Source organism: Barbus barbus (genome assembly GCF_936440315.1).
Source record: "Barbus barbus genome assembly, chromosome: 32".
Taxonomy (NCBI): Eukaryota; Metazoa; Chordata; class Actinopteri; order Cypriniformes; family Cyprinidae; genus Barbus; species Barbus barbus.
In genome coordinates, this window is record NC_136760.1 from 2,331,304 (window position 1) to 2,346,271 (window position 14,968).

Below are 14,968 nucleotides of genomic sequence, written 5' to 3' on the forward strand. Positions count from 1 at the left end.
TTTAATATGCATATTTTCTCAATTCACCTGCACAGCGCACTGATGCGTTTACTAGTACGTTTACTCATGTTTTACATCTTCTGAACTTACGCAATGCACATGTTTATTTTATTATTATTATCTTTAAGCTTACGAACTGGTTTCTGAGTATTTAGAATATTGGAGTACATTTTATTTAAGTTTTTCTACTTCAAAATTTCATGTTTAATTCAATGTTCCATTTAATTATTTTTGAAATTTTCTAGCAATTTCTAAATGAAAATTCTTTCAAAGCCAAATTTTTTTTAAGTGCATCTATTTTTTTTTTTAATCTTTTTATTTTTATTATTGATATGAATAATATCATGTGAATTGTAAAGTTTTGTTCAAATGTTCAATGTCTGCAAACATGAAAGATATTAAAAACTGACTCAACCCCCCAAAAAAAAGACGGTATACTAACAAATTCAGCAGAGACAGCCAGCCTTTCCCTGCACCCTCAGTAAGATAAACATATCTGCCGTTCCTCTCTGTCTGTCAGCATCGCTCTGGTGTGTGTGTGTGTGAGTGTGTGGGTGCATCTGCCGTCAAGGAGAGCAAACCCAGATCCACCAACTGATATATGTACAGCGTTCACATGTAAACAACCACATAACCAACATGACATGCAAAAGAGCTCAAGACAGCAACAAAACGAAAATGCAAAACAGAATCATTTTGACAAAACAGAAGATTTTTGTATGCGGCATCCAGAGCTAACAGGGAAAGTTCTCTTAACTTTAATTAACGTTATTTAAAAGTTATATAGTTACTGTTAGGACAAAACGTTCTTAAAGTAATGTATATGGAATGCTCTTATAACTTCATTAATATTGAGAGAAAAGGTTCTGAGAGCAACATTCTAAAATGTTCTTATGATGTTAATTGTACTTGAACATTCTAAGAAATGTTTTTGTAACATTAGATAACGTTCTAATCACAACAAGAGAACTAGACATTTTAATGTTCCAAGAATATTAAAATAAACATTCAAATAACATTGTATTTATGGTGAAAATAAAGTAGAATGTTGTAAGAAACATCTTTTTAACCTTTAAGTAAACTTAATTCATGACAAGAAAACCGGATATTTTAACATTTTAGTCTTTTTAGTCTTTTAAATAATGTTATATTTTGGGTGAAAATAGCGTTGTAAGAAACATTTGTAATCTTTAAATTCTAATTGTGACAAGAATGGTCATTTAAAGCTGCAGTCCGTAACTTTTTTGGGTTAAAAATTATCCGAAATCAATATTTGAGCAAGTTCATAACCAGCCAGTCTTCAAAACTATCGCCTTACTTTAGCCTGATTCACAACGGTTAGCTTCTAATAATGTTTTCTAATGTGAGTGGTACGGGTAGGTTTTCGCGGGAAATTCGAGCATGCTGCTGCGTCATTACGTCACGTCTGTAAACATAAAGAAGTTGTCTCGGCTACTAGGCTATCGCATGTGAGGATCCTGCAGGTGGCGCATCGTTTATATTCTTTTCTCACAGCAGCTGGAATAATTAAATGTATCATTTTGATGGCGGATTGTGATCCAGAAAATGTTATGTGTTTATGAAACGCATGTGAATTAAATTAAATTATATTCCAGTTTTAAATGTGCTTCTGATTACAGATATCCTGGGATTACACAAGATTTGTATTTAAAATAAAAACACTTCGAAGGGAGCATAATTAGCTTTTTGGGTTAAAAGAATTTCTATAAAATTCGAATGGCATGACAATTAGATTAGACTGTACAGAAATTGAAATCTACACGTTAATACACACTATACTCATTGCTGCAATGCTGATGTTGTTAACATTAATAATTTGAGAATAAAGTATAACACTAATAATAATTTGCACGGTTAGATGTGATATGAGCTAACCGATCGTTAGATTTAATCACCATTGGTAGCGCGATTTATGGTAATGCTTTTTTCCTCAGTTGGTCAGAACAAATGTGGCAGACTTGTTACTTACTTGCTCAGATGGCAATATACGCAAAAGGCTAGAATCTGTGATTCCTAAGTACAGTATCCACACCAGTGCAGTGACAGACTGACACGCATCCTCCTCAAAACATTAGATTCATCCGCGCTGGAGACGTGCTGACTCACAACCCATGCACGGAAGATAATTCCACACAGATCTGCAATTCCAGGTTTTCAAACAGAGATGGTGACAAAGAGGCAAAACTTGCAGACTGCAGCTTTAAATGTTTTACGAATATTAAAAATAAACGTTCAAATAATATTATAACATTTGGAAAATAAAGTTAGCAGAACGTTTTGAGAAATGTTTTTGTAACCTTTAAGTAATGTTCTAATCACGACAAGAATTGGGTATTTCAACATTTTAGAAACATTTCAAAACAATGTTCACAAAATATTTTCATAACCTAAATCTGTAACCTGTGATGCATTTAGTGTTGTAGCTGAAATAGTGCATATATTTTCATTTAAATAAAATACACACTGCATTTTTCTCTCTTTCACACAGTGTTTGTATGTTTGTAACGGCGAAGCGTTTCTGTCTTAAAGGATTACGAGTGTTAAAGCCCGTCTGTTCTGATCCAGGCGGTCGTGTTCTCTTCCTCAAGGCTGCAGGAAGGTCAGCGTTTGTTTTGTGCACCTCTATTCATCTTGATCAGTCAATTATGCAAACAGCACTCAGGCACACCTAACAAACCAGAAGAGGAACATTACTTCAGAGTTTACATGTTCGGCTCTTTCCTGGACCTCTGGAAGCACTCGTATCATATTACATGTATTATATTCACAGCAGAGCTGCAGGCAAAGCCCAAGGATATCACAATTCACAAATGAACGCATACACATTTTTGATTAACTATGCCAGATCTCATAAAGGAATTTCAAAAAAGCAATATGCAATATAGTGGCAATAATGCATTGCTGAGTGCTTTTTAAGTAGAGAATCCTATCATAATATTTATGACATTGAGAAGACATTGAAACATTTTATGAAGTTATTTATACAGATGCTAAAAGATTTATGGTTGAATAAAGAAATGTGTATATATATATATATATATATATATATATATATATATATATGTGTGTGTGTATATGTATATACACACATTTTTATTCAAGGACTAAGATCTAAGTCTATACCCTGTTTAATTTTACATTTAATTTCTCTTCTAATCTTTAAACTGTAAACTAAAGTTCTTTAAATCTCAAAGAAAGATTATGTTAAATTCTTATTTATTTATTTGAATTTTTAAGTTTATTTGAATAAAAAAATAAATCATGATTTTCTGAAAACTAGTCTTATCTTTCTAATAAATCAAGACTTTTTTTTTTTTTTGCAGTGAACTAAAGGCACATTTCCTGTTTTCTAATAAATCTACAAACACACCCTCACCATGAAATCCACAGAATGGCCCTGTGTTGACAGGAACAGGAGAGGTGAGAGATAGCAAAGACACATGCATTTCTGAAAGAAAAGTGCAAAACGTGGCATAGAGCCGAACACAAAAGCTTTTACCCTTTGCCTGGTTTTTATACCAAATCTGATCTCAGAGGAAACACCTCACTAACCAATGCATCACTGATAAACATCCAGAGTAACCAAAATACAGCCTCACGCACGTCAGGAAGAAACGCTATGGTGATATTTTGGCTTGCAGACAAGGAAAGTAAATGGTTTCAGTGAACACATATGCTTCATATCTGTGTGTTTGGATAAATGTAGTAAATCATTCATCAGTCATGAGGAATCCTTGTATATATCACTGGGGGAAGATTAATTCTGAACCGCTCTAACACTCTTACTTTGTCAATAAGACACAATCTCAAAGACTGACTATATTTCAGTCAGAAACAGTTTATTATATAAATGTATATGAATATAAAGATCTCATGGCTTGGGGCTTCACAATTTTCTACTAGGGACAAACCTTGATAAAAGACTTGATTTAAAGCAAGTGCAACATAAAAGTAAAATTAAAACTGAATTTAAACCTAGAAATTTTTTTTTTAAGTTTCTTTCTGTCAGCTAATTAGCGGTCAACAAATTTTTGTGACATTAGGGTTATTATAGGTTAAACTTAAATTAAAACCATAAAACTAAAACCATTTTTGTTACTTGAAATACAATACACATTGAAACTAATTCAAACATATTTAAAAAAAAATAACAACGTATTTTATTCATCTAGTTGTAAAGGAAATGTTTCTCATTTTCATTTAATCCAAATTAAAATAAAAACGTTTATTTAAAAAATTATAAAGACAGATTTTAAAATGAAAATAATATAAAAAACTATAATACTATAGTAATAAAAAATGGAAAAAATGACTCAAATGTAAAATATAAAAATTCAAATATTCAAACTGTTAATAAACACTAAAATAACACTGAAATTGTGCGACCAACCTATTGTGTTATAATAATAAAAATGCATTAGATTACACAAGAATGCATTTGAGACGTAGTTCCCAGAGGTCTCAGACGTTGTCGGAGCACCTGAGCGAGACGTCTCGTTGCTCTCCGGGCTAATAAGACCAGAAGTTCTTGATGGAGCACTTCAAAGCTGCTGGAGATTACAGCCGTTATTGCGTCCCTTGGTTTAATGGGAAAACCTGCCGAAAGCCGGGGGAATCATTCTCTGAAAGGTGTATTCATGCCAAAAGTGGCACAGTCAGAAACTATTCAATTCTTTTCTATACAGAATAATGATTTTTCCTTATTGCATAAGCAGAATCAGCTCTATTCTTAATGCTCGATCATGCCAGAATCTAAAATTAAATGACACACTTCCATTCAAAGCTCAACTATCTCCCATGCATTTATTTTTCCATGCTGTCGAGCTAAACAGATGCTGTTGTTGAGACGTATTTGTTATGTTTTGTGTGTTTTTGGTCATTGTATCCGGTACGATAGGAGAGCAGGGCAGCTGCCCTCGTCCTGCAGGGTCTCAGCGGTTACAGAAACACAGGCTGACAAACACAAACTCTCCCTACTGAGAGTCCAGAGCGCAGTAATGTGATACAGACGGATGGAGGATCAGCCTGTGTGGGCGCTAGGAAACACGGCTGACGCCACTCATGAGGATAGCAGGACAGAGATGAAACTACTGACCCTGCACATATTTACATGTTCTCAGAACTCAATAAACCTCTGCAGTGGTGAATCGAAAAGACAACAAATACAAATTCATATACAACTGCTCCAATAGCAAAAGACAAAAAATCACAACAATGTTTGAAGACAATAATATGAAGAGATTATGTCAGTCAGAAAATAAAAATGTCAAATTTTCCATATTACAAACACTTGCACCATTAACCATGAACTATTTTTCTGTAATTAAATGCAAAGGTAATATAGCACTTAGTATAGTGTTATTAAATGTACTTTTTTTCATTATTTGTTACAGTTGTATATGTTTACAAAACCAATTTAATTTGTGCCAACATTTTTTATTTAGTAAGCTGGTTAATTAGTCACCAATAATCAAAACTCTCAATAATCATACATCAGATTCTTAAAAGAAGTTTTATTTTTGTCAATAATAATAATACTTATTATTATTATAATTATTTTATTTTATTTTATTAGTTATTTTAGTAATAATAAATCTACTCCATAATTAATAAATCTATAGAAAATAGCAATATAAAAGAATGCATATGAGTGTGTCCAGTTGCGTTTTCAGTTATTAACACTATAAATCTAGCAGTTTTATATATATATATATTAGTGCTGTCAAACGATTAATCGCGATTAATCGCATCCGAGATAAAAGTTGTTGACATAATATATGTGTGTGTACTGTGTATATTTATTATGTACATATAAATACTCACACAATGCATGTATATATTTCAGAAAAATATGTTATGCTTATATATTAAATATATGTATATATAATATAAATTATATGAATATAAATATATACCTGTTAATACAATCAAAATATATACTGTATGTGTTTACATACACATAATAGTACACAAACATAATATGCAAACAAAAACTTTCATTTTGGATGCAATTAATCGCAATAAATCGTTTGACAGCACTAATATATATATATAAGAGTTAATTTGCAAAAACAGATTCTCAAAAATCTATTTTTTTCATTGTGCATTCCAAATAATCTTAATTAAACTGCAGTTGGGTTATTTTGATAAGGTACAAATTTACTAAAAAATACTAGCTAACTAACCCAATAAAAACATGATAGCATAATAAAAAGTTATTTAAAAACTGAGTTATGTGTTATCTAAACTCACACACACACTCTCTCAAAGTCAGGAAGAAAGCAGAAATGTTAATGTAAAACCTAATTATGATTGCATAAGGTTAATAAAAGGTTAATAAAACCTTGATTAATACTACAAGTTGACTTAACGAGTGAATGAATGCTAGAAAGATGCAGAATATGACCACTTTCATGTGCTTAATCACTGAAGTCACCCCAGGACAGACACCTCAGGTATTTGACCCACATTTCCAATCCTCAGAGCGATTCTTAGAAAGCCTGTCCAGCAAAGCCACGTCAGGACACAGTGATCATAACTCATTACTTCACACACTACTACACACACAGCACTCTTCATATACTCTAAATAGGCAGTCTAGGAGAAGAAGCAAGGTTAACGATTAACTCGCAAGATTAACAGCTTCATGCTGCCAGATGCAAACGGTCACATGCCCAATTCATCAGACAATATGTATTAAACATCAAGCTCTTTAGATATTGCATCAGCCCTTAAAACCCACATCACTTTACGTATGAACTTTGAATGTGTTTAGTTCAGCAACAGAGATGAATTAAAGCATGAGATCTACTTTAACACTGCACAGGGGATCATCAGTTGTATTAATGGTCATATTCATGCACACATTCACACATATAACTGGCCTGATACGATAGTGAGCTGTGTAAATAAAGCAGTGTTTAAACAGGCATGTGGAGATCTCCCATAGGTGCACCATATCAAACACGCTCAGGAATCAGGTTTGGACTAATCTAAACATGCTTTCAGACAACGGGAAACACGCTGACTTCAACAGGAAGTGTGGCACGAGTTGACTTTTGCTTTCCAAACATAGCATGGAGCACCGTATTTCCTTCCAAAGGTATCATTTGACACGGATGATGAACAAACCCGCATGAGGGGGATTTCACACGGCTTTAATAAGGAAGAGAAACCTAGAAGACTCATTTATAGACACTGGTTTTCCCGTTTCCATTGTTAGAGGCCGTTATCTGGTTATATGCGGCATTGTGACAACCCAATAATTGGCACATGTGTTAAAAGTGCATCATTAAGGGCTTCAAATGGAAATCACCTTTAAGCCTTAATTATGGTTGATTTTTGTTCAGTGCAAGAGCAATGTAAACAACGAATCGGCTCGCTCTGCTTGCTCAACCCAAAGCCATTATACGTGTTACTACATGTCGAGTTACTAAATCAAGTTTTACTTCCCTGGAAAGTAAACACTGGTGAGTTTGGGTCAAGAGACTGTAATGCAGATGTTTCTGACTTTCTGGAATGGTTTCAATAATATTTGCACACGAAAAGCTTAAAAAGAGTAAACTAGATTTGCGTTTCCTGAAGGAAATACCAGCGCTCAGAGAAGAATGCTGTCAAGGTTTTCTCATACTGTTTTGATGCCTAAAAATTATTTTTTTGTGATTTATTATGACAATATAGAATTTTAATATCTAAAATAAAATATTTTTATATACATTTTAATATTATATTATTAAATTATACTTATTCTTTATATTAAAGAAAATATCTAAAATAATGAAAAGAACTATTAAATCTGATTGTCTAATTGTCTGTGACTGTTGCAGCAGTTTCAGGTCCAGTATGGACAGACAAATGATATTCAGTTTGATTTCAGATACTGACACCTCCATTAAATGCTGTTAAAGCTTGAGATAAGTTTAGGTGTGGTTCTCTGTAAATGAAACAAACCCCAGATGTTCTTCTCAGGCAGCTGCACACATGAATCAGCACAGAGTCATTGCACTCTCTAGTTCCCTAGGCAGAGAATCACTATCACGGCATCAATTCAGACAGCTGAACCTAAACATTAGGACACTGCTGGCTCAATTATGTGGTTCTCTGGCAAGTTTTTTCCAAACACTACCACCTGTTTCTCAAAACTATGGTCACTTTTTCAAAACCCTTCATACAGGATACACGGTGGATTATTTATTCTTATTTTGGCACAGAATACAGTACATTCAATGACTACATATTCATGAATTGATTTCACACTCAGACACAAGAAATGCAATATACACTTTCAACTTAAGTTCAAAACCTAATACAAAACTCAATAAGACAGCAATTCGCTACATTTCTAATGTAATACTATATTGAAATATATTCCAATTGTAAAAAATGGGATACTATCAAAACAATCAGATGTAGCTGAACACCTACACAGGAATTAGTCTTTCAGTTGCGTTTCTATATCTACAGAACAAAAGGGGAAAATAACTGTGTACTGTGATGTAAACACGCAGCATGTAACAGAGTGTTATTCTTGATTTCTAAAGACATTTTACAGAAGAAATTGTGTAATGCTCCCTGTTGTTAGTGTTTTTTAGGTCATTGTGTTATGAGTGAAAAGTGAGTTTGCTATTAAGCTCGTCTCAAATGCATCACTTGCTCAGGAATGGATGCTCTGCAGTGAATGGGTGCCGTCAGAATGAGAGTCCAAACAGCTGATAAACACATCACAATAATCCACACCACTCCAGTCCATCAGTTAACATCTGGAGAACACAAAAGCTGTGTGTTTGTAAGAAACAAATCCATCAAGACATGTTTAGCTAAAATATGGTAGAATGCTGGATATGTCAAAATCCAGCCACATATTTGTTTTGATCTTTGCAGATTTCTCTCCCGATTCAGACCAGATGACTTTTTTCACTGGAGGAAGAGTTATTATGGTTTTTAGACTTTTAGACTAGTTTAGTTGTTTTTAAAAAACATCTCAATGATGGGTTTGTTTCTTCCAAACACACAGCTTTTGTCTTCTCCAGATGTTAACTGATGGACTGGAGTGGTGTGGATTATTATTGTGATGCTTTTATCAGATGTTTGGACTCTCATTCTGACGGCACCCATTCACTGCAAAGCATCCATTGCTGAGACAGTGAAGGAAAGCTACATTTCACCAAATCTGATGAAGAAATCTTGACATCTTGGATTGACTGAGGGTTTGTTTTTGGCTGAACTACTTTTTTAATTGCAGAAAACATTTATTAATATCCATAAAATCAAAGTCACCTGCTCAGTGGCGTTATTTAGGTGTTTGCCTGAATTGACCGCAGTGCTAACAGGGATTAATTCAAGCAGACGTTAAATATATTCAGGGCCAAAAGCGATGACAAATTCGATGTCAGTCACAAGACAATCCAGGCAAAATCCAGTAGGTCGCCAACGTAGCCTAAGAATTTCCAGTGAAAACATGGGTCAAAAGAGGTGAGCAGACTCTACCGATCCAGCTAAGGAACAGGTTATGCCCTGGAATGAGTTACCTTACCTGACATTTCACACATGCCAGTAATTGCTTTAGCTCTCATTATAGTAACATTCAGTATTAACGATTCGGAGGTAATCTCTGATGGATTAACTGCTTTGTGCTCATTTGAAATAGGGACAGCAACATGCTACAAGTATTTCCCACTGATCTCGGTTCAGTTCACTGCTCTTCACGAGTAACTCAGCCGTTCGTTTAGCACTGAGAGGGATTTCACCTAAATATGAAACATGAAATCAATGCCATAAGTGATGTATGATACACTGAAATAGTAACATTTCAAAGTTACAAAGCTGGGTAACATTTTATCTGAGTAAGCGGCATCAGTTTATAGACAAAATGATACTGGAACAATTTAAATCAATACATAATATACTTGTATCATATCAGTCACTCAATATTAGATATTTAATTGTGAATGCTCATTTCTTTTATTTTTACATGCAGATCACATTTGCTGTCATCTAACGCTCACTTACAGATTAAAAAAATACTAATAATTTCATATCAGGAATTAAAAATACTTTATAAATTTAAAGTCTAGTAATGAATATTAATTTTTAATACTGTACATGTTATGAAGCCTAAATTTAGTGTTTTTTTAAAAGACAGTATTATATACAATTTTAATATCGATATAAAGAGATCTTAATATAAAATGCAATAAATATTAAATTAATAATTATTTTAAATAAAAAATAAAAATATTTTATACAGTATATTTTTTATTTATATTACAGTAAATATATAAAATATATTTAATATATAAAATAATGATTGTCCCAAAATTCCATCTCCTAAAATATCTCCTGGACTGACTGTGATTGATTCCATCATGCTGTAGTTTCTTGTTTAGTATGGAGAAACGCACAGCTTTGTATTTGATTTCAGACACGGACACTTCTAGCTGACATCTTGGAAACATATTCCCACACTGTAACAATTATCTCTGCTATAAAATAGCATAAGTTTGTCTTTAGTGGTTTAGCTGTTCTTCACATAAACAGAGCAGTGGCGCTATTCGGCAATGGCTGCTGCAATGAATGAAGACGTTCGAGGACATTTATCAGTATGTGCAACACAGAATGTAGAGCAAGCAGGAGATACAGAGATGAAAAAGGAGCAGAAGAGACATGTGTTTCGGTGCATGTCTCATGCAAAAGAGTCGGATCAATGAGATTCAATGAGGAGCCGCTGACACAAACACACACATTCGGTGAGAGTCTGCCGTTACCTTACATGACCTGCGGCTTCTGAGCAAAACTAATCTAAATCTGAGTGAGCACAATGAAATGAGCTGAATGCAGCCAGACAGCGGCGCTTCAGTCTATACAGTAAGACTAGCTACAGTCTAAAGTGACCGCCGTCCAGGATTCAAAAGAACAGCTAAAAAGCATGCTAAACATGATGTCTTATACATCTGTGTGCTGAGAAAGCAGACTAATGCGGTATTTAATTACAGCATGTAATACAGACTTTAGATGGTGATAGTAGTATCAGTGCATTCAAATCAATAGGTTAACAGGATCAATAGAGTGATTAAATATATGATATGAGACCAAATATTCAAGTTTTATCAAATAAAAACAGCAAAATTAGAAAGATTAGTCTACATTTGCATTAAATATTCCTGTAGGTTTCAAGAAAAGTATGATCTTGCAGTTAAATACTGTGATTTAAACCTACAAAATAAGACCTGGAAATTAAATTTGATTCAATAAAAATATTAAAGTTACAAAACTGAGAATATTTCTTGACATATTCTGTTGTGTTACAGTAAACGCAGAATAATTTCACAATACAAGCCTCAAGCTTCCTCTCTCTGTTTTAGCTACAGGAAACTGATTCTTAAGACATGATGATGATGATAATTCAATAGATCAGATAGACATTAAACATATTGGATTTGTATACATAATATTCTATCTATTTGTATTTTGTGGTGTATTAATGATATAGATGATGAAAAGTTTTTTAATGTTTACACACTGTACTTGAAGCTTTTACCTATAATGCATTGTATATTTTCATTAATAATTGCAACCTTAAAATGCATTATAATATTTGCAAATTTCTTGTTATATGTGAAACTGCTTGTCATGTGGTTAAATGCACTGTACTAATAAATGTGTTTATAATTTTTCATGCAATGCATTAATAAGTATTATAATGGTTTATAACAGGGTTTATAATTTTTCATTAATGCATTATAAGGTGCATTACAAGAAATTATTCATAAACATATAAAAACTAAATAATACATATAATTATAAAATATCATGAAAATAAATCTTTTTTACACTGGCTTGTTCCAGGTATATTGAAATGGCTTGCAAGAATATTTGACATGACTTTTTTATCTCATATTAGGTTGCTGCAAGGACAAATTTTTTTGATTTTTGCACTTGCCTATCCTGTTTTGACCCTGGACATTGACATTTCTGAATGGAGGAATGTTTTAGCCCTTTGCGTTTCTTCTTAACCTACATAGTGTTTATCGTCTGTAATGCTGACTGACTGCACAAGCCCCTCGGAGAGTCTAATGACCCCGAGAATAAGCCTTCGCTGTGTCTGTCCAGCTAACTAGGCCATGCACACGGATGCCATTACCTCCATTAACCTCGTAAACAACGCGGCCTGACCCCGAATAAACCAACATGAGAGGTGAGCAAAATGTCAGACCATATGGAGAAAAACATGCTATTAGTGATGTGACGTCTGACTCATTTCACCTGAATCACTTCTTCTGAACAGTTCAGTTCAAAAGACTGATTCACTGTTTGTTTGTGATCACATGAATCCCACTTTGGGCTCTAAAATATTCATTTAAAGTCATTTGCAGACACATATCGTGCAAACTTTTTTATTAATATAGGTATTTATTGAAATTTCATATTGAAACCATAACAGGCATTTTAAACCTTAATATAACTGATTTCGCATGCTTTCATTTCCAATTCATTCACAAAGGTTTTGCATGTTTTTAGAAAAAGCTCATCTCTTTATTTATTCATTCAAATCTTTTTCACAAACGTGTTCATGAGATACAATTCTTAAGCATATTCCAGTAGCCTACATTTTATCTGTAATTTGTCTGTTCGAGTGATTCAAATACTCGATTCGAGTCAACCGAGTCACGAACCGATTCAACAATGCTGTGAACCAATTCATTAAAATGATTCAATTGCGAAAAATGATTCATCATGATGACAACTTGCTTGTTTCATCTTTCTGCGAAAGAGTGACTATATGGTTGTATGCGAATGATAACACAGCTAACAGGGAACGTTATTCACATTCTACCACTAATGTTAAAATAATTCAAAGATATCAGGTCTTTAAAAACATTCTCAAAACGTTAGCACAAAAACATTATTTAGCTACATCATTCATGAAACATTCTTCTGAAACATTTCATTCTAAATTCATACTTTTTTTATTGGTTGCATGAAAACATTAATGTTTAGGAAAGGTTTAAAATATCCGTCGAATTAAAATGTTTCAGGAAAATATTCCATGAATGATGTACTAACGTTTTGAGAACGTTATTAAAGATCAAATAACTTTACGTTCTATTAACGTTCCTGGAAGAACTTTGAGAGAACCTTGCCAGTACATTAGCCCTTATTTACTACGTTTTCCCTCCTATTTACATAAGATTTTTACTTTATTTTTTTTTATGTTTTTTTACTTTTCTCAGTGAACATTCAAAAACAAATTCAAGATCATGTCAGCAAAATGATTAAAAGTCACAGCAACATTATTTGAGATCAGCTCGTTATAATAACAGCGTTACATTCGTTACGCAATGATTGTTACACTGAGTCTCTCTTCTCTTGCTGATGAACAGAGCTTTAAATGCATTCACAAGCTACTAAACACATCCAAAGCTCGCGGTACGGATGTTTTTATATGCGAGAGTTGATGAGAACTTACCCAGAATGTCAGATTGCCGCATAAGTGCTTCATCGCTGTTCAACGGAGCTCTTCCTTGTGCCGACAGGAGGATGTGGCTGCTTTTCTTTGCTGCGCTTTTTTCTTGCATGCGACTCAAACACACGCTCGTGCACGCACACATAGACGAAGCACACTGTATCGACGGACAGCGGATAATCTGTTATTAGTTGTATGGCCGGTTCCTAACCCTCCTCCTCCGGGTAATGACGTCCGAAACTACACTCTCTTACCCCCCTGGCTTGGTTTGGTTCAGAGCAGACAGTCACTCTCTGAGGTTGTCATGGCACGGGAGCCTCGCCCACTTTGTGCGTGGATCTGTCAGGCGCGCGCGCGCCACACATGCACACAGTTACTTATCTGATCTAAATAGCTAAGGTTTATAATTACAGCAGATTCATTCTAACCATATTTGTTAGCATTTTATAATGCTAAAAATGCATCAAGTCCTCCACATAATTAGTTTTTCCTCCTAGTTACCTAACATGTTCTAACAAAAATCGAACCATTTCCTTAAAGGCATCCATAATAGTCTTCCCTCCTTTGTCAATTTTGTCCCCAGAAGATTCCCAGCTGGCGAAAATCTGTTCTGAACTTTTTACTAACATTCCTGATAAATTATATTAAAAAAACATTTCCAATTTTATTTTATTTCTCTTTTTTATGTTCTTGGTTATTTTATCATCTTGCAAACATTCTGTGAAGTTACTTTTAAATGTTCTCTAAAACATTTGAAACTAGGAAGTATTAATGTTTTAAAACGTTAGATGAACCAACAATGTATAAATAATGTGTTCATGGATTTTATTAAGGATGTTTATTACGCAGTTTTTCTTGTGGAGCCATTGAACAATTCGTCTCATTGTAGGTGATTTTGGATTTTGCGATGCTTGCATACATTGCAGGTGAAACCACACACATTTGCATTATTATGCCACACAGGAAGATAATAGTACGTTCTAGACATTAATTTGTATTTATGCAAATTGTCTTCAGGCACATACATAGCATCCCATTCATATAGGATCTTTGCTGTCATGAATCTGTCTCTGCTGAACAGCATTTAAGTTAAGGCCTGCATATATGTTTTATCAAGGCCTGTAGTTCTTAATGAAAACATGTGTTTGCAGAAGAGGAGCAGTCAATAAACAACAGAACTCATGAAAAAAGGTAAAGCTTGTGAGCCAGCAGAGAGTGTAACCGAAGGATTGATCTCATTACACGCATAAAAACCTCTTCCTCATGCTGGAACAGCTAATCTGCACCAGAGCCAAGAGAAGATGAGCACAGGCCTGTCTTTGAGATCCCAGGCCTGACAGAATAACTATCCACTCCATTTGCATCCGCTGTTTATTACCTCCATTATTCTTCCTTAATGCCAAAAACATGCTTTCTGCTCTTGTATGTCTTTAGCTCAATTTAATTAAGTGATGGACGGTCAGGATCATTGCTGAAACATTACAC

The 14,968-nt window shown here is 34.0% G+C and overlaps 1 protein-coding gene across 1 annotated transcript in view; it reads right to left on the reverse strand.

Annotated features, from left to right (window-relative positions):
• Positions 1–13,794, reverse strand: part of LOC306851957 (ATP-binding cassette sub-family C member 3-like) — a 63,265-nt gene extending 49,471 nt beyond the window's left edge. The window contains exon 1 of the mRNA XM_079388501.1: positions 13,487–13,794. Within this exon, the coding sequence (XP_079244627.1) occupies positions 13,487–13,519 (33 nt within the window). The 5' untranslated portion in view covers positions 13,520–13,794. The remainder of the gene's footprint in view (positions 1–13,486) is intronic.
• Positions 13,795–14,968: the final 1,174 nt, after the last annotated feature.